The 20,126-nt window shown below is 43.7% G+C and overlaps 1 protein-coding gene across 3 annotated transcripts in view; it reads left to right on the top strand.

Moving 5' to 3' along the window:
• Positions 1 to 2,709: 2,709 nt before the first annotated feature.
• CARD10 (caspase recruitment domain family member 10) overlaps positions 2,710 to 20,126 on the top strand; it is a 188,378-nt gene continuing 170,961 nt past the window's right edge. For all 3 annotated transcript variants that reach the window (XM_030210306.1, XM_030210298.1, XM_030210314.1), the window contains exon 1: positions 2,710 to 2,852. In XM_030210306.1, coding sequence (XP_030066166.1) covers positions 2,804 to 2,852 — 49 coding nt within the window. In that variant the 5' untranslated portion in view covers positions 2,710 to 2,803. The remainder of the gene's footprint in view (positions 2,853 to 20,126) is intronic.

Below are 20,126 nucleotides of genomic sequence, written 5' to 3'. Positions count from 1 at the left end.
AAGGGGAGTCTCGCCTTCCTGCAGGAAATGGCTGTGTGGCAAGTAAAGCACTTGCCGAGTGGCCATTTGGGGGGGGAGCCCTTACCGCCACCCACTGAGGTGGCAATAAGGGCTCACACGTTAAACCGGTGGTAACCAGGCAGCACGCGGCACTGCCCGACTACCGCCGGGTACACTCCGGCGCTACAAAAATAAATACATTTTTGTAATGCCGAAAATAAGGGCACGTTAGGGGCGGGAAGTACCGCTGGGTGGCAGTACTTCCTGTATAGCAAGCAGTAGGCCCATGTTGGGCTTATCGCTGCTTAGTAAAAGGAGCCCCTAACTGGCACCTAACTTTTGGCCTACTATACAGATTTACCCTGCTAGTGGGAAACCTCACATCTGAAAAAAGGAGTGGTAATTTTCTTTAAAAAAAACAAAAAACGGTATTAGGTCAGGTCCAGCTACAGCCTCCATTTTTCCACTTCAGGTGTGACTAGGAAAGGAAGCGAGTTCAAAAAAAGGTACCAGGTTGGTGACATGGCAGGAGGTAATAGATTGGGTGCCTGATATGTAGCTGATGGTGATCAATGCTTTACTGATCTCTCTGCCAGCATTAAACCAGTTAAGTGCAGAATATCGGCATTTAACCGGCCAAGTACTGACTCTGCCCCCGGAACACCCCCCAAAATAGCTGGTTTTTAGTTCAGTGCTAACCGGTTAAGAGCCGCTGAAAATTAGCAGTTAACCCCTAACAGGCGATTTAACTGGTCAGAAGCCATTTCTGGCCAGTTAAATCGCTTTGAATATCGACCCCTGGGATTTTTGCTTATATATTGGTAACTGTGTTGCTGTCTAGATGATATGGGCAAATATGTAATCTTAATTTGCTGGTATTACCAGCATTTTAAATAGATACATACACATTTTAAATATTTTCCTCCTTATTTTGTAACCACTGGAAGTAAGTAAGCAAATAAATAAATAAATAAATATTTGTATGTGAGAAGGCAATGGCCAGAAGGTATAACCAGCAGAAGAAAGGAGGTGTTGATGCCCCTCTACAAGTCGTTAGTGAGGCCCCACTTGGAGTATTATGTTCAGTTTTGGAGGCTGTATCTTGCTAAAGATGTAAAAAGACTGGAAGCGGTAAGCTACAAAAATGGTATGGGATTTACATTGCAAACCATACAACGAGAGACTTGCTGACCTGAACATGTATACCTTGGAGGAAAGGAGAAACAGGGGTGATGTGATACAGACGTTCAGATATTTGAAAGGTATTAATCCTCAAACGAACCTTTTCCGGAGATGGGAAGGTGGTAGAACTAGAGGACATAAATTGAGGTTGAAGGGGGGGCAGACTCAGGAGTAAAGTCAGGAAGTATTTTTTCACAGAAAGGGTGGTAGATACGTGGAATGCCCTCCTGTGGGAGGTGGTGGAGATGGAAAATGGGAATGGAATTCAAACATGTGGATTTTGTTTTAAAGGAATCCGGTTTAGAAGGAATGGATCTACAGAATCTTAGCAGAGATTGGGTGGCAATGCCAGTAATTGGGAAGCAAAACCGATGCTGGGCAGACTTCTACAGTCTACGCCCTGATCATAACTGAATACATATGGATGGGCTGGAGTGTAAATTTAAGGGGCTTCGATGTTAGCTTCCGAACTTAGTACAAGAACAGTGTTGGGCAGACTTCTACAGTCTGTGCCCTGAGAAAGGCAAGGACAAATCAAACTCAGGTATACATATAGAGTATCACATACCATATAAAATGAGTTTATCTTGTTGGGCTGACTGGATGGACCGTTCAGGTCTTTATCTGCCACCATTTACTAGGGTATGTTACTTTGTAAGACCTAAGGAGCAGGGACTCCTTTATGTGTATGAATACAGGGCTGCCTACATTTACTAGCAGTACACAGAAATGAAGTGTAGTAATACTTTAGCAGCACAGGTACAAATGGTTATGAAAAGTTTCCTGAATTTAACTCTAATTATGATTGCCCTTAGGATATTATTTCCCTGCTCTTCCATGTTTTACAGAATCTAGATTTGGCAGGTAAATGCTTGTAATATTTCTGGGAACTTGGGAAGACAGGCTCCTTTTCTTGTTCTAACAAGTGACATAAATTCCTTCAGGTGAAATGCATCAAGATTTCTTTTAGCTACAGATCTGTTGTTGTGGTGTTTGGAAGGAGAAAGAAAGAGGCAGAGGTACAGAGACGGAGAAACCTGAGATACACTTTAGTACTGCAAAGGGAAGACAAAGAGAAGCTGGAATACTGCCCCTGCAGAGAGAGAGGTAGACGGAAGTCTTGAGTCCATATTTTCCCACAGACGTACAAAATAAGTGGCAAGGAAAGCAAAGAGTAGAGACCGAAGGGGAGACAAAGGAGAAAGAAAAAGGAAACAGAACTGAAAAGAGGGAATGTGGAATGAAATAGGGCTCACCTTTAGCAGGAGGTGGAGGAAAATTGGGAAGAGTGCCTGGAACAGAGAGTGTAGCAGAAAAGATTCAAAGAGAGCCAGCCAGAGTACCAAGTGCCTGTTCCCTAGTCTGAAATAACAGTAAATGACGGCAGATGAAAAAAAAAACAAAAAAAAAACTAATGTTGCCCATCCAGTCTGCCCAGTCAGGTGGTTAAGGCTGTAGCAGCTGGTTTGAGCAGGTTATCTCACCATGTTCTTTGTTTAGAATTTTAACTACTACTCGGTAATCTCTTTTGCATGCTGAGGCTCAAAGGTGAATTTGAATGCCTGCAGAAGGAGGAGGTCAGAAGTGAAAGTACCACAGCGCCAAGTAGGACGAGTCAGCAATGAACCAGGACCAGGATTTCCCTCCCTTTCCCAGCAGCCAGATGGATGGTGAGTACGAATCCCAGTGACATGGGAGAAATGCTTTTCTCTGTCTGTCTGCACCCAGAGTTAGCAGCAGCAGCCCAGCTCCCAGTCAGGTTGCTGCTAGCTGGTTTCATTAAAGAGTTTTTACCTGCGTATACTGGGGATGATGATGATGGTGGTGGGGTTGGGGATTGGGACATAGGCCTCTCACCATACTAACTACCTGCCCATTGACGGAGCTACATTGTTGGTCAGAGGGAAGGGGTGTTGCTGTCTACTGAAGTAATTTGGGGGCAGCAGAGTCCTAGTTATTCTTTATACCTCCACAAAATGCGCCTATTTTTAGCTCAGGGGAGCGAATGATGAAGAGCACAGGTCAGTGACCTGTCCTGAAGAAACCTATCATCACTGATATTCAGGGACGATTTTCAGTGTTTATCAAATCCCTACGATTTTGACCCTGAGTTTTCTAAGGACAAATATCAGGAAGTTCGCATGGGTAAACTGGAGTAATTTATGCACTGGAAAATAACTTAGAAACTTGCCTGTCCCTAACCCTTTTTTCACTCTCTGTATGTTCTCAAATCTTTGCTCATTTACTTAGTGATGCAGGAGGTTAGTACATAATTATTAGCTATCTCATTTCACCCCCTGAGATGGCAGCTCATCCTACCAGTATTTTTATGAAGTATTCAAGATTTGATTGCTAGAAATGTTACCCCCCCCCACCCCCATCATGGTATTCCTGAAGTATTTTGGTAAACAGATGAGTTAATTCAGCATTTGAAATTCACTATCTAAGGATTTTGTGATTTATTTCCAAGATTTTGGACTAGACCCAGGATTGGAAACCACAGTTCACATTTAAGAAACAATCTGGCCGATATTCAAAATAAGCAGCCAGGAGAGGTTCCTGTCCACTTAAATCGCTTCGGTGGCTAACCACAAGTAATAGTGGCATTTATCTGCATAGTGCCACTGAACATTTGTGGTTAGTGTCTTAACCAAAAAGAGCTAACTTATTTATTTAGAGTTTGCTCACACCTTCTTCAGTAGTAGCTCAAGGGGAGTTACATTCAGGTACTCTGGCTATTTTTCTGTCCCAGCAGGGCTCATAATCTAAGTTTGTACCTGAGGCAATGGAGGGTTAACTGATTTGCCCAAGATCACAAGGAACAGCAGTGGGATTTGAACTGGTCACCTCTGAATTGCAAGACCTGTGCTCTAACCATTAGGCCACTCCTCTGCTCCAAGCTTGTGTGTATTCATTGTGGATATCCTGAAAACTTGATTGGCTGGCTGTGTCCTAAGGACTGGGCTGAGAAATTCTGCATCATTCAGCGTACTCTGTCCAAAAACAGCAAACACGTGGGCATTACAGAGGTGGAGATGTTAAGGTCTTAACTGCATATTTATTTATTTGTTAGGATTTATTTATCACCTTTTTGAAGAAATTCACTCAAGAATAAATCAAACATAAGCAATAGACAATTACAGCAGTAAAAATATTCAAATAACAAAAAACTGTCCACTCTGCAGACTTCACTTACCTAGGAACCAAACGATGGAACTCCTTACCACCCAAAATAAGAAATTTAGAGGAATATACTAGATTCCGCAAAATCCTCAAATTGTACCTATTCAAACAAACCCTCACAAAGAACAACCATATCTCAAACAATTAATTATTACCTGAATTGGTTATTACTCTATTTACCATTAACTTTCTTTTTGCTTCATGCACAATTTCTCATTCATAATAGATTTTTCTAGATGTTAAACATCCATAGCTATCCCAGTACGTTTATGATACTATATTGTAAAATTGGATTCTTACAACAAATTACTTTCTTATGCATTATTGTTTATGTATCCTATACTGTTTATTGTAAGCCACATTGAACTCAAACTTTTTTGGGATAATGTGGGATATAAATGTCACAAATAAATAAATACAAATTGTGGCATAGTATATATGATAGTCGCTTATTTGGGCCACATAAATAACAATCCTATCTTTAAGCAGTTCAGCTTGTGTGGTCAAGGGCTTACTATTACAATTAACCGCATAAGCTTTAGCAGCCAACCGATAACTGGATATTCAATGTCAGTGCCAAGACGTGGCCCAATATCCAGGAATACAGCCGGCTCCCCCCCTCGCCAACTGAATAATGGCAGGAGTATTTTTGGACCAGTTAGAGGATAAACACCCTTTGAGATCTAAAGAAAACTAAATCAAGTCTGAGTAAGTTAATATGGCACAAGATACAGGGTTGAGGAGCATCCTTGTGTTTAAGGCGACAGGTAAATCAGAGTTCAAATCCCACTGATGTGCCTTGTGATCTTGAGCAAATCATTTTACCCTCTGTTGTCTCAGGTACAGACTCAGGGGCTGATGTAGACATTTTTCCATGCAGTAAGAAGTTTTAGTGTGGGAAAAAAATCAGTGGTAAAACCATCAAGCTACAGGGTAATGCAGTGGGCATGCAGAAGGCCGAATTTTAAATTGATTCTGATATTTAAAACCATGTTACATTTTTGTGCAGTTTTCTTACTTTTCTTGTAGTGCTGAATCTTTATTCTAGCTCACGGCTGGAGTAAAGATTCCAGTGTAGGAATAAATAGGTCACAGTACAGCACTCAGCTCATATGACCCTTTCCAGCAGGCCTCCCTACTGGCCAAGTAGGCTTTGGATCCCGACCCTTCCCCCCATGGACCCCTTGACTCCACCCAATTGTCCTGCCCTCCTCTGGGGACAGGAAGCAGGAGTAAGGTTACCATATATCCTCTTTTAAGAGGAAATGTCCTCTTTTTGGACTTCTTCAGATATGTCCTCTAGGTCTTTCAATTTTTAGGAAAATATCCTCTTTTTCTTTTATGTGACTATGACCAACACACCTACCCACATAATCAGAGGAAGCATCTCTGGCCTATTAATCAGTCTGGGCACATGGGGGTGTTGAAGAGAGCAAAAGGCACTGATCTGTTTCCCTGCTGGTTGTATCTTTCAAAGGAATTTTGTTCATGCAGAATAACTTTAAGCATATGCTTTGTGTGGTTTGCACCTTTTTTTTCTTTTCTTCCCCACTCATCCCCCCATCTCCTACCTCTCTCCTGCGGCCACAGCTGCTTTCCCAATGAGCAGCAGCAGCAGCAAGCAAATCAAAGAGTAAAAGGCGCAGGGCCACAGTTTTCGGATGCGTACTGTCGGCTTTGCCAATCCCCTGCCTCAGAACAGGAAGTTGATATTAGAGGGGCAGGGGATTAGCAGAACACTGCGGCCTTACGCCTTGTACTCCTTGATTTGCCCACTGCTGCTGCTGCTGCTCATTGGGAGAAGCAGCAGAAGCCATAGGAGAGGTGGTGGATGGGAAAGAGGGGGCAAGGGGAGAAATGCTGAATGGGGAGAAATGCTGGATGGGAAGAGAAGGGGGCAAGGGGAGAAATGCCAGATGGGGAGAGAGGGAGCAAGGGAGTATTGCATCTCTATCTGCGTTAACAGCTCTATTATACCTTTTGTTGATGGCTTCAAAAGGGTATCGCTTGGACTGAAACCTATGCAACATTCAATTCAATACTTGTATACCGCTAATAATCCCTTTCCGGGGTTCAGTGCAGTTTACATTCTAGGTGAGACAAAAGTAGATAGTGTACAGGTCTTTTTCTGCCGTCACCTACTATGTTACTATGTTACTATGTTATGTTAGTGTGAGGTATGAGAAACATTAGAGACCATTGATGTAATGCACGAGACTAAAAACATTAAAGGAAAGGATAATGGATGATACTAGGAAGTAGAAGTGATGATGGATTATTATGAAGCAATCTCTGGGAAGAGAAAGGTTTTTATTCTCTTCCTGAAGTTGAAGTAGCTGTTTTCTGTTCTGAAGGGAATAGGTAGAGAGTTCCACATTTTGACTCCAAGTATGGAGAATAGGAAGCTGAAAACCTGATTTCAAATTGTGTTTTGAAATGGTGATGCTAGCCTCAGTTGTTGTTTCAGACTGGACCAGATATAGTGAAGCAGTCTTATTCAGCAGTTCAGAGGAGAAGCCCTGTCAGATTTGAAACACTAAACAAGCAGCTTTGAACCTGAGTCTTTCTGCTATGGGAAGCCAGTGCAGTTTGTTTAGATGAGTTGAAAAACTAGTATATGTATTCGATCTGTATACTAGTGTTCTGTACGATTTGCAGTTTTTTTTCTGATATTGACACTTAATACCAAGAAATAGAATGTTATTAATACAAGTGAGGTAGGACTAACATTTGGACTAGTAGTGCAAAGGCTTTTTGGTCAAAGAATGATCTGACTAGATGTAGCTGTCTCGTTTTGAATAGCGTTTTCTTCCATAACTGATTAATATAGGAAGAGAAGGTGAGTGAAGGCCCCTAATATTCTGGTTTCAGATTCAACTGTAAAGCTTTGACCATTGGACAAACATATTGATGACTAGACCTCAGCTCCCTGATTTCGGAACCACAGGACCTTGGTTTTTTGCGCATTCAATTTCAGTTTATTGGTCAGGATGCAGGTGCTAAAAGCAGTCATACTATTCATTACAGACTGAGTTGGATCTTTGTTTGATGCTGTTACTGGTAAGAGAAGCAGGATGTCATCCACGTGGGATAAGTTCATTAAGTTCCAGATGTGTTGAGGCAAGGGATGACATAAAGAGGTTGAACAGGATTGGTGATAGGGGAGATCCCTGCAGGACCCCACAGTTAGTAGACCAGTAGTTGAAAGTTGGTTGTTTTGCTTGACAGAATAGCTTTGATTTGAAAGGAATTCACTGAACCATTTGAGCACAGTCCCTGTTATTCCTATCTGATGTAGGTGATCGAGTAGTAATGTGTGGTCAACCGCATTCAATGCCGCTGATATATCAAATTGGAGAAAAATTACTTGGTTGCCTTTGCATAGGTGTTGTTTGACTTATGTAGTTAGAACTAGCAGTAATGTTTCCGTACTATGTGATGATCTGAAGCCAAATTGTGACCAGTGTAAAATAGAAATTTTTTCCAGATGAAAAGAGTTGTTTATTAATGTAGGATTCTAATGCTTTAGTAAAAAGGGGTATGCTTGCCACTGGATGGTAGTTTGCAGGCGATTGTTACGTCTAGCCCAGATCTCTTCAGTAGTGGAGTGAGAACAATTTTGCCTATATCAGGAGGAAGAGAGACAATTTTTAACACATCATTGAAATAATTGAGTAACCAGTTTACTGCTTCCACAGGGATGGATTTGAATAGGTATTTTGGGCATTGATCCAGGGAGTAGTTGGCTTGAGAGCATTTCAACAGCAGTGGTTGAAAAGAATCCTAGTTTTGGTCAGTTTTGACTCCTTGGGTTGTAAGATCTCCAGCGATTAAGGCTGAACTATGGGTTGGGTTAATTTCCTCTGTTGGAGTTGCCTTAGACCTAATTTGGAGGATCTTATTGGAGAAATGATCAGTGAGGTCTTGGGTGGTGAGACATGTTTTCTCTGAATGTTCATCCTTATTAGTGGAAGATAGTGTTTTAACTAAGGAGAAAAGTTTTTTGTTGTCAAGATCATCTTGACCTATTAGGTTGCTATAGTATTGGCATTTTGAGTCAGCTACCTTCTTTTTTAGCATCAGAAGGCAGACTTCCATTTGGATTTATCAGTAGTATCTTTGTTCTTTCTCCATTGCTTTTCAAGGTGTCAACATTCCTTTTTTAGGATGGATAGTTCCTCTGTAAACCATGGCAAATTTCTGGATGCCTTGACCTTTTTAGTGGTAAATGAAGCAATTTTGTCTAGTATGGCTTTCACCTTGGTGTTCCAGTGGGATATGATCGAACAATGTATAGGAGGTGTGGTAGTGAAGGAATCTGTTAGCTCCGACCAGAAAGTGGCCTCGTTGATTTTACCTCTGGTGGCGATGAGTTTGGATGAAATCCAGTTGGAAATGGTCAGACCATGGTACTGGCTTCCATTTGAATGAACTAATCAAGCTATTAGGATAGGACGTCATGAAGTCTAACATATTTTCTTTTTCATGAGTTGCACCCTCAGAGAATGTAGTTTGTTTAAAGTCCTTCAGGAAGACAAGATTATTTTGAATAAACTTTTGCTGTGAGCTTGTTTGAGTTCAGTAGAAGTTTGTTGGCATCATCTTTTTTGTCTCCTTCGCTGTGACTTTGCTCTTTGATTTTGCAAGTGCGGAGGTTAGTTTTCTGTGTTTGTCTCACTCCCAGGAGCAGGTCACCAGATGAAGTCCTCTGCTTTGAACGCCTGCCTAAAAATCATCTAGTACCTGGTGACATTCAGACTGTCCTCAAAAATCACCATATTCCCAGTTTTTCCCCCTCCCCTAAACCCATAATGCCAACAGCTCAGAACGGTACATAGAAAGCCCAGGGCATATGGAGATTGAACTCACAGAGAACTTTAAGGATCTCCCTGTAATATTGTTGTGGCACCTTCCAAAATCGGTGTTGGTTCCTCCTGGAAAAGTCAATTTCTGTGTATCCCCCTTGTCTGCAACGTAGGTAGGTGCCTGGTGTAAACCTGGGAAGTTGGGTGGAAGAGGCACACATCAAATGTTTTGGTTTGGGACCAGGGGCAGGACCTGGGTTTATCCAGGGAGGCCGCAGCAAGTAGCACTGGACTTTGAGTCGGTAATCCACTCCATACACAGTCTTTTACTGTGTGTACCAAACTTTACTGTCCTTTATTGATTTAACCACAGTACAGTGAAACCTCGGTTTTCGTCGATAATCCGTCCGAAAACAATTGGCGAAATCCAAAACCGATGAAAACCAAGGCAATTAACGAGGACGGCCAAAATTGGGAGGACGTCCATCTTCCATTACAAATTGGGAGATGGATGTCCTTTTTCGACGAAATCCGAGGTAACCAACGAAAACCGAGACAAATTTCTCGTCGAAAAAATCAACGAAATTCGAAACCGACGAAATCCGACGTCAACGAAAACCGAGGTACTACTGTACACTTCTTCACTGATCAAGTAGTAACTATTTAGTTTTTTCCTCCTCTCTTCAGACATATATGAAAATACAATTAATGGTTACTTTAATTCTTTTAGATGGTTAAACCTACTCACCAAATTGGTAAGGATGTTTCTAGCACACAGTTTAGGATATCTGCTGTTCATATTGACAGATGTTAAACATATATCAGTGCTTAGTTATTATTCAGTTACAGTTTTTCCAGCCTCTAGTTGTTCGCAGGTGGCTCCGGTAGACAAGATGGTAATAAATGGTAGATAGTTTTGTATAGCTGGAAAAAGGCATCCTGGTTTTTGTAGCGGAAAAACAAATTGACCCCCTGCTCCTTTCTTTTAGGATTTAGTAGGGGTGGGCAGGTTCTCCATTCCTGTCCATTAAAACAAGGCAGTAACTTTTAGTTCTGTTTCTTGTTCTTGAATCCTTCCTCCTCTAGCAAGTACCCTGTGAAGGTATGGAAATGGCTGATTATCTCAGTTAGGCTGCTTCTTCAGGCATATGTGAGGGGACCTCCCTGCAAGGTCAGAGGCGGGAGATGGACCTAAGACAAAGTGGGATAGCAGGGAGTGGACTTAAATACTCTCAGGGAGTACTCCACTACCACTATAACCTTCTCTCTGAATATGGCAAGGCCCTCCCAGGCTTCTACAACTCCCAGCACCTTCTAAACTGTCAGTTCTAGAGACTTCCTACACTGGAACCTTCCTTAGACTAGCTGGAGCCATTTCTAGCAGGTGCAGGATGTACAGAGTTCAGCAAAAGGCCACTGTTAGAATGGACCTCAGGAACAGTGCTGGAATAAATTGCAGGCACGGGCACCTCTCTCCTATTGGCTGGCTGATCTCTCCTTACCACTGAGAACACTGACACCAAATGAACTTTTAGGGAATAACAATGAGAATTCAGGCAGATTTACTCTGCTGAATATCTCATAATGTTACATCAGATTACTTGTTTTCTGTGTTTTTTTTAATTTATGGTGAGCCGCAGCCTGATCCTTAATCATAGCCAAATTAAGCTCTGAAGCTTGCTACGTTAAACTTCCTTTTATTCTCATGGCTCAATCTCTGATCTTCAATCTTCTCCACTGGTTCCTGCATTTGAATTGAAGGACCCAGTGTGTCCTGTTAACCAGTGCGGTCTCCATCCCCACCAAAGCAATCCATGTGGAGTCTAATGTTACAGTACTGAATTAGCTGGTACAGTGCTGTTATAATTTTGGAGTACTTATGGGGTCTGAGGGTTTAGGGAAGGAGCATATGGTGGTAACCAAAGGGGTTAAAGTGAAGTTTATCCATCAATTAAAAAGCAAATGTTTTGGGTTTCAACCTTGAGTATTGTGGTTTAAACACTTTAATGTAATGCTTTATATATTGGTCTGTTTTCAAGATATTATTAAAAACAAACAAACAACCCTTCAAGTTATTCAAAGTACTGCAGCCTGATTGCGTCTAGGAGGGAATAAAGGGGAGAGTGCTTGACTTTTATTACAATGATTGCATTGGTTCCCAGTTTGGGTCTGGTTTTTAAAGTCCTCCATATTCAAGCCAGGGTGTTTGAAACATTGGTTGCTGTCCTATGTACCTCACTGACCTCTGTGGTAGAGAATGACACAGGGACAGGGATCTGTGGTAAAAAAAAAAAATCTGTCCGTTTACCATGGATGAGGGAGCAAAACCTTTTACTGCCCCAAGGGAGCAGGAGCAGTAAAAACTTTGCTCCCGCAGTAAAAAAACCAAAACAAAACAGTTCCAGTTACTGTTCCCGGCCCGGAATCTTCGCGCTTGCCTTCCTTCCATCCTGCAGTAGCTCTACCTTATGTAGCCAGGCAGTGGTGTACTGGAGCTGGCTCACACCGGCTTGCGTGAGCTGTTTGTTAATTTTTAAAGTTTAATATCTTTTATTGGAATTCAATACAATACAATACAATAGAAGCAGGAGCTCACCACAGTACAACAAGCAACATTTACAAATCATGGCAAAACTGGAGCTCACATTCAAGAAGCAACTATTCACAACTAGAATCACATTAAGAAAAAGGGGAAGAAAGAGGAGGTGGAGAAGAAGAAAGGGAAAAAAAAAAGGGAAGGAGGAGGGCTGGAGGATACGAATCCAGACATAGAGCATGCATAGGCCACAAAATACATCAAACTCAGTGCTTATCTCTATACCGAAGCAAAATAAGATACCAGTGGCAGCCATTTTTCCCTGTAGGAAGCGAAGCGAGAAGATTTCTTCGCCAGATGTAATTTGAATTTGTACATTTGGAGCAATAAGTTCCACCATTCCTGATAAGTAGCCTGGTGTAAGGACTTCCAGTGGGAGAAGATCACTTTCAATGCCAAAGAGACCATGGCACTAACAAGAGCCTCTTAACTAGGAGTCAGCCGACCCCCAAAGAACTGCTCCCGAAGAATCACAAATGGATAAGAAATGGAGCCAGGGAGGGGAAAAATGGCTACCAGCTGTGACCAGAATTCTGACCAGAACTTGCGAAGGCACACTCAATCAAATATAAGATGCCTGAGAGTACCCGTTTGGGAGTGTCAAGACCAACAGACATCGGGACTAGAGGAATCAATAACATGCAACTTATACGGCGTCCAAAGGGAACTATGCTAATTTTTAAAGAATCTTGGGAGCTGCTTGTTAAACTTTAACAACTGGTTTCCAAAATTTGGGCTCAGGTCCCTTCTCGGCATCGTTGTCATCGTCCTCCTCCTCCTGTGACTTGTTCCAATGGCATAGCTACAGGGAGCCCCAGGGGCCCAGGCCCCCCCCATTTCTGTGTCACACCCCCCCAACAATAGTGGCCAGCCAGGCGGGTTTTTGCTTCCTCAGGCTCCCTGTGCTCCCTGCTCCCTGTCCCCGCAGTCAGTTAGCTGAACTCTTCCTCTGTTCCTTCAGGTCTGGCTGGCTAGCTGTCCTCCCTGTTTCCAGCAGTGAGGCGCGACGTGGGCAGGGCTGAAGACAGCTGCTTCTGGCTGCCCCAGTCCCCATCGCTGCTTCATCCCACCTTTTCAATTTCCTGTGAGCAACGAGACGAACTGGGGCAGCAGAAAGCAACTGTCTTCAGTGCTGAATGCTCACTGCTGGAAACAGGAGAGATAACCGGTCGGACCCAAAGGAAGCCAGGGAGAGCTCAGATACCTGACTGTGGGGACAGGGAGCAGGGAGCCTCAAAACAAAGCAACCAACCCTGTGAGCTACTTCCATGTTCTCATTCTTTATTGTTGGTACCATTTTTATTTGATCCCACTTATATTTTCAAACATACTGGCTTGTGCAGCATACGGATGTACACACAAAGAAAGTATAATAATGGAATAACTTTGCATAGGTAGAGTAGTGATTTGCTATAAATTGTAATCAGTGTGTCATTTGGAGACTGGTTATAGGGACCCACATAGAGGGGGCACTGGAAATGCAGGAGGGGGGGTTGCTGGAGTGGACCCATGGAAAGAGAGGGGGCTGCTGGACCTGAAGGGGGGGGGGGAGCTGGAGAAAAGGGAGAAAGGCGCTGGACCATTGACAGGAGGGAGGGCTGGCTGGAGGAAAGGGAGAAAGAAGCGCTGGACCCATGGGGGCGATAGGGCTGGAGGGAAGGGAGAGAAGTGCTGGACCTGCAAGGGAGGAAGTGTAGAAAAAGGCGGTCACTTGCTTTCAGTGAAATACAAGCCAAGGGCTCAGGCATATAGCTAAGAGCTAGGCCTCTAAAAATCATAAGACATTTCATGAGGTAATTAAGAGCAGACAGAAGGAGGGGGAATCTGCTCTATAAACAACAGCTGGACTAGCACTAGCAAGAAGACATGGGCAAGGATGTTTTGGCTAAAAGCAGATAGTAGTGGGCCAAATGCAAGTAGGGCTAGAACATCCGGGGGGGGGGGGGGCTGGAGGGAACTTGGAAGGATGTAAGAGTCAATGCTATCAACTGATAATATGAACCTGGGAGCATGTAGAATCATTACAATCTAAGATGTTGACTTTTAGAAGGTACTGGCTGATAAGATACAAAGAGGGGCATAATCGAACGCGGACGCCCATCTCCATGGGCGACTATCTCCGAGGACGGGTCCGCGAAGGGGCGGGACAGACCGTATTTTCGAAAAAGATGGGCATCCATCTTTTGTTTCAATAATACGGTTGGTGCCGGGCAAATGCATCGGATTTGGGCGGATTTGAGCTGGGCGGTATCGGTTTTCAGCGATAATGGAAACCGAAGCTGCCCAGCTCAAAAATGAACAACTCCAAGGCATTTGGTCATGGGAGGGGCCAGGATTCGTAGTGCACTGGTCCCCCTCACATGCCAGGACACCAACCGGGCACCCTAGGGGGCACTTGTAAAAAGTAAAAAAAAAATTTAAATACTCCCCAAGTCCATAGCTCCCTTACCTTGGGTGCTGAGCCCCCCAAATCCCCCCCAAAACCCACTCCCCACAACTCTACACCATTACCATAGCACTTATGGGTGAAGGGGGGCACCTAGATGTGGGTACAGTGGGTTTTGGGGGCGGTTTAGAGGGCTCCCATTTACCAGCAAGTGTAACAGGTAGAGGGGGATGGGCCTGGGTCCACCTGCCTGAAGTCCACTGCACCCACTAACAACTGCTCCAAGGACCTGCATACTGCTGTGATGGAGCTGGGTATGACATTTGAGGCTGGCATACAGGCTGGAAAAAGTTTTTAAAATTCTTCTTTTTGGTGGGAAGGGGTTAGTGACCACTGGGGGAGTCAGGGGAGGTCATCCCCGATTCCCTCCGGTGGTCATCTGGGCAGTTAGGGCACTTTTTGTGGACTTGTTTGTGAAAAAAAGGGGCCAAAAAAAGTGGCCCAAATTCTTGCTACTGCCGCCCTTCTTTTTTCCATTATCGTCTGAGCGCGCCCATCTCTCCTCGGCCGATAAACATGCCCCAGTCCCGGCTTCACCACGCCTCCGACACACTCCCATCAACTTTGTTCGTTCCCGCGACAGACTGCAGTTGGAGGTGCTCAAAATCGGCTTTCGATTATACCAATTTGGGCGCCCATGAGAGAAAGGCGCCTATCTCTCGATTTGGGTCGAAATATGGGCGTCTTTCTCTTTCGAAAATAAGCCTGAAAGATGGCCAGTGAGAAAGTGAGTGTCCATAGGAATGAATGGTACAAGAAATGTATAAAAAGGCAGTCTGCTAGGGTATGGGGGCAGAAGAGAGAAGTCAGACTGCACCTGCTGTGTGTCGCGAAGTGCTGTTCCACCATGTTCCAGATATGAATGCCTAATTGCCTGTATTGCCTTTGGTAAGATGCTAATAAATTATCTTCTTATATCCCAGTGTGTCCTTTTAATTGTTGAGGGCGTTAATAACTCAGGCTTTGTAAAACAGGCTGAGAATATACAAGGGTGAAAGTAATTACCTATTTTCAAATCAGTAGAAACCCTATTGCCTCACCTGCCCAAACTATTAATACCACGGCCTTATAGCCTTCTTATAGACTCTACAATAAATAATCAGAAGGGAGGGGAAGAGACACAGAGGGACAATGCCAGACATGGGAGGGGGTATATGGACACAAAGGGAAGATGCTAGACATTGGGGAGAATAGGAATGCAGAAGGGAGATGCTGGATGTGGAGGCAGGGCATAGGGACACAGGAATGATGCTGGACATAAGTGGAGGGGATAGGGATAGGCTTAGGGCTCTCTCTAGCTAAGGGCCAGATGTCCTAGTTGCATCCCCTAACACCTTCTCTGGCATGTGTGATCTTTATATTTTGCACCTTATAGGAGGAAATGCATATCTCTCTATTTCTGTGGTGTGGCTTCTTGTGGTTTTAGGTTAATATGTTTATCGTTTTTGGTCAGCTATTATGTATTTGGCATTTGTGTTCTGTGTGTGTATGGCCGATCTGTTAGCATGAATTTTCTGTGTAGCATTCTGTAGTGCTTTGGCTTGCTCAGTTTTCCTGATAGTGTTGAGGATATTTGTGAGAGGAGACAGGTATTTTGTTGACCCTTGTTTGTGATTTATAAAATGACAGTTGTAGAGAATATTGTTTCTTTTTATACTTTAATTAAAATGATTTAAATATAAAATCAGATTGAGGCTTGTGCAGATAGGATCCAACAGAGCTCACTGAGATGGGGTAGGTACGGGGACAGAGCTCACGGGTATGGAATGGAAACAAATTTTGCCCCTGTGTCACTCTACTCTGTAGTCTCAGCAAGGAAGTTTACTTGTGGTCCCTGGATTAGCCAGTTTTAGGAGAGCAAGCTGGTGCTTGAAAGCTTTTAGTGTTACAGGCCTAGAAAAGTGGAATGAGCTACCTCTTGTAATGAGACATGAGATTAATTTATTGTCCATCCGAAAAATATAGAAAAGTTCCTTTTCCCGACTGTTGAAATTTTGTAATTTGCTTTGAGATATGTGACCATCTCTGGGAAAAAGTGACTAAAGTACTAGAAACCAAAAATTACGTTTTGATGAATTCTGCTAGAGTAAATAATTTGTAATACAACAGCCCAAACCCCATCCTTTTATATGAAAAAAAATAAGTTACAGAAGTTCAAATATATAACTTTTGCAGGCTGCTTATGGACATGAATGACATGAAATATCGGCCATTCTCAACATTTTGCATACTCTAGTCACCTTTTCCGAGAGACGGTCCCGTATTTGTTTTTTGCTCTTTTAAAAATTTTAAAAGGTATGTTTATTGAAGAACAAGGAATACAGTCAAAAATTAACAGTTTATACATAGTAACACAGAAAAGATGCAAACAATAATGTACTGCCATCCAAAACCTTACAAAGATTAGGCCAACATGGCATTGTAGTGAACTTTGATTGAGGGATTTTCTTTTCTATGCTAAAAACAACCATACCCTTCCCCCCCCCCCCAAACAAAAAGTCACAAAATGGTAAACCTATTCTACATGCCTCTGGACCAGAGGAACACAGTTAGCACTTTAGTGTCCAATGTTGCCATCAATCAGTTCCCATCGTAGTGAGGAAACGCTCAACGTGGTTAGTGCTCCGATTGTAGGCTGTCTTAGGTTGCAGGCATCCTAGAGTCCCTCAGCAGGATGGGAGTTCAGTTTCTGTCTTACCCGTCATGGCCATACAATCTCATGAGCACTAGGAATGGAGGAGTGGCCTAGTGGTTAGAGCACCAGTCTTGCAATCCAGAGGTGGTTGGTTCAAGTCCCACTGCTGCTCCTTGTGATCTTGGGCAAGTCACTTAATCTTCCATTGCCTCAGGTACAAAACTTAGATTGTGAGCCCTCCTGGGACAAAGAAGTATCCAGAGTACCTGAATGTAATTCACCTTAAGCTACTACTGACAAAGGTGTGAGCAAAAATCTAAGTAAATAAAATATAAATATGGCTTATTACAGGAACATTGGCCACTAAAGGGTTAAACCAGAAACCTCTTTATATTAGTAGTAACACTACGTAAAGTGGGTCAGAAATGGGCCCCACATTTTTTTCACACTTTTACACAAGGCCCCTAGGTTCCTTAATTTGCAGTCCATTGCACTAGCTACCTTGCTACTCCTAAAACCTACTTTCCTCTCTGTTAATAATGCTTATAATACCTGAAGGTGTCATAGAGCCTGGTATTCCTTTCCTGTTTCATTTTCAGAGGAAAGGAAGGGGGACAGAAACCACGGGGAGGGGGGGGGGGGGGTTAAAGAAATGTTATGCTTTTAATCCCTTCAGTTAACAACTGCTTAATTAGAGCACTTTTCTGTAACCTGGATGTTCCTGAAACAGGTCAAAATAAGGACATCCTATTTTATTTAGTTGTAATCCCTCTTAGTAGTAAATCTTGGATTAGATGTTGTGGACTGGAGTGTACTTAGTCATAAAGTTAATATTGGAATGAGATTTCTTTGTAAAATTGACGAAGGTACCTTTTCTGTTTCAAATGTATTATTTGTTAAAAAAATTTTGAAACTAATAAATAATTAAAGTAAAAAAAAAATAAGGACATCCTTCTTTCTTCCACTTCAGCAGTGGCGTTCCTAGGGGGGGCTGACACCTGGGCGGATCGCCGATGCGCTCCGCCATCGGGTGCAGCGCCCCCCCCGGTGCAGCGCTACCCCCCCTGGTGAAAGGACATCCCCCCACCCCGGCGAAAGAACCCCCCCCCCCGGGTGCATGCCGCTGGGGGGGTGCCACGCCGATCAGCTTCGTTCGTTTCCATGCTCCCTTTGCCCCGGAACAGGTTACTTCCTGTTCCGGGGCAGAGGGAGCATGTAAACGAACGAAGCTGACCGGCGCGCGGCACCCCCCCAGCGGCGTGCACCTGGGGCGGACCACCGCCCCCCCCCTTGGTACGCCATTCCACTTCAGTAATCACTCTTGGATGTCTAGATTTCAGGCCCTCTTTAGTCCCGCCCAGTACAGACCCCCTTACTATTTGGACGTACTGCAGTGATGGCCATCCCTATTCTGCCTTTGCAAAATCAGGATTTGGACGTTTCAAGCACTGGACACTCACTGTCTGGTCCTCCCCCCACCCCCCACCAAGACTTGCACACTACAGATCCACTCATGTCTCTGCGTTTTTCTTTCTTTCCCCTTTCCTTTGGAACAATTTACCTCACCCCACATTGCACTTCGGGTCTGAGTGAAATGTGGGGCCCTCTCTGATGCACTTCCTGTTTACATAACGTAGGGCCAGATGGACACGGCAGAGGGGAGCGGAGCTGCCTGTGAGAATGAATGGCAGCGCTGCCGGCGACGGATGAAGAAAAGTAAAATGGGGGGGGGAGGGGTAAAACAGAAGACGCTGAGACCAAAACGAATAGAAAAACTAAATGATCAGACAACAAAGGTAGAAAAAATATTTTATTCAGAATTTATTAATTGAAATATGTCAGCTTTTGGATATGTGTATCTGTGATATTTTGCATGTAAGTTTCAATTTTTCTAGTATTGCTGCATGCTGAGTTTGACTTCTTGAGGTAACTTTCCAGTTCAGTATTTTGCCTTCATATTTTTTTTTATTTCTAGTTCCTTGTGTCATATCTGTTGCCATGTATTTTTCATGTGTGATCAAGGTGCAGTATTCTGCTAGCGTGTAGAATTTGCAGCCCGTTTTGGATTTTTTTTTGTTTCACTAAGTTGTGTACTGGTGTTTTAGAACCCAGTGTAATTATAGCGCTGCCTTTCCACGTATAAGGTTGTAGCTCGTCCTGACCTTGGAGTTAGTGCTGTTATGGTTTGGTATAGTTATGAGTGGGTTTTTGCATAAGTTTGTGTATAGTGTTTTGCAGTGGAGAGATTGTGTTTTGGCCTTACTGAGGTGGCACCAAAACATTAGAAAAGGTGTAGAGCCTAAATCATGACACTACCTCTTGAAGGATCTACATATAGTGCAGGGGCCCGGCCCGGTGGCGGACAGAGGGGAGCGGTGGCGACCTCAGGGGGGGGGGGGGGGGATGTCTTGTCTTGGGCCCGGCCCAGTCTCTCGGCGGCCCTGCCTCTCGTGCCCACAAAGTTTTTTCACAGGTCTTCCACGAAGAACTCTTCCCACATCCACTTGAGACACCACCTAAAGGCAGACCCAGAGAAGAAATGAATCACATTATTGTATGCAAACTGGTCCTGCAGAGGGAGCTGATAGTTGCCAGCCAAATGTGCAAATGGCATAAACTGTGAAACATCCCATAACTGACCCCATGTCATCAGTTCCAAAGTTGAGATAATATTTTTGCCATCTTTAATATTTATTGTATTTTATATGGATTGCTTCGTCTTAAATAGTTGATCTATATGGCTGGGGTTGGGGGAAGATTTCTCTTGAGTATCTGAATCGTTACTTCTAACTGTTTGTCTTTTTGATACTATAAACCAATTTGAATGATTTTATTCAGTTGAATGGTATTTAAAAAAAAAAAACCTTATTAAATAAATAATTAGAATATAAACAGGGAGTCCCAAGGATGTAGGGGTGAATGGGGGGGAGGGGCAAGCATTTCCTCTCAGTCCCCCTCTCTTCCACTACCACTGTTGCTGCCATTTTTGCACTCCCTCCCCCGCTGCCACCGGAGCCCTGCCCCTGCTGTTTGAGAAGCATGGAAACAGGCGGGCTGCTCCACCCTCAGAAGCAAGCACTGTCATGCTTGCTCAGTTTAAATACATAAACTGAGCATTCGCAGAAGTGCTGGTGTCATCCGCTAGAACACTGCCAACTCCCTGCTGCTCAGAGAGCGCTGGCAGGGAAACTTTTCAGCTGACGGGGTTTGAGCACCCCACCAGCCAATTATTGGATGCCACTGTGTTGGAGTGGGCCTGAGCCCGAAGGGTGGGGGAGG

Source organism: Microcaecilia unicolor, chromosome 1 (genome assembly GCF_901765095.1).
Source record: "Microcaecilia unicolor chromosome 1, aMicUni1.1, whole genome shotgun sequence".
NCBI classification, from domain to species: domain Eukaryota; kingdom Metazoa; phylum Chordata; class Amphibia; order Gymnophiona; family Siphonopidae; genus Microcaecilia; species Microcaecilia unicolor.
The sequence above is the reverse complement of the archived record's forward strand: the minus strand, read 5'-3'. Positions and strand labels throughout refer to the sequence as shown.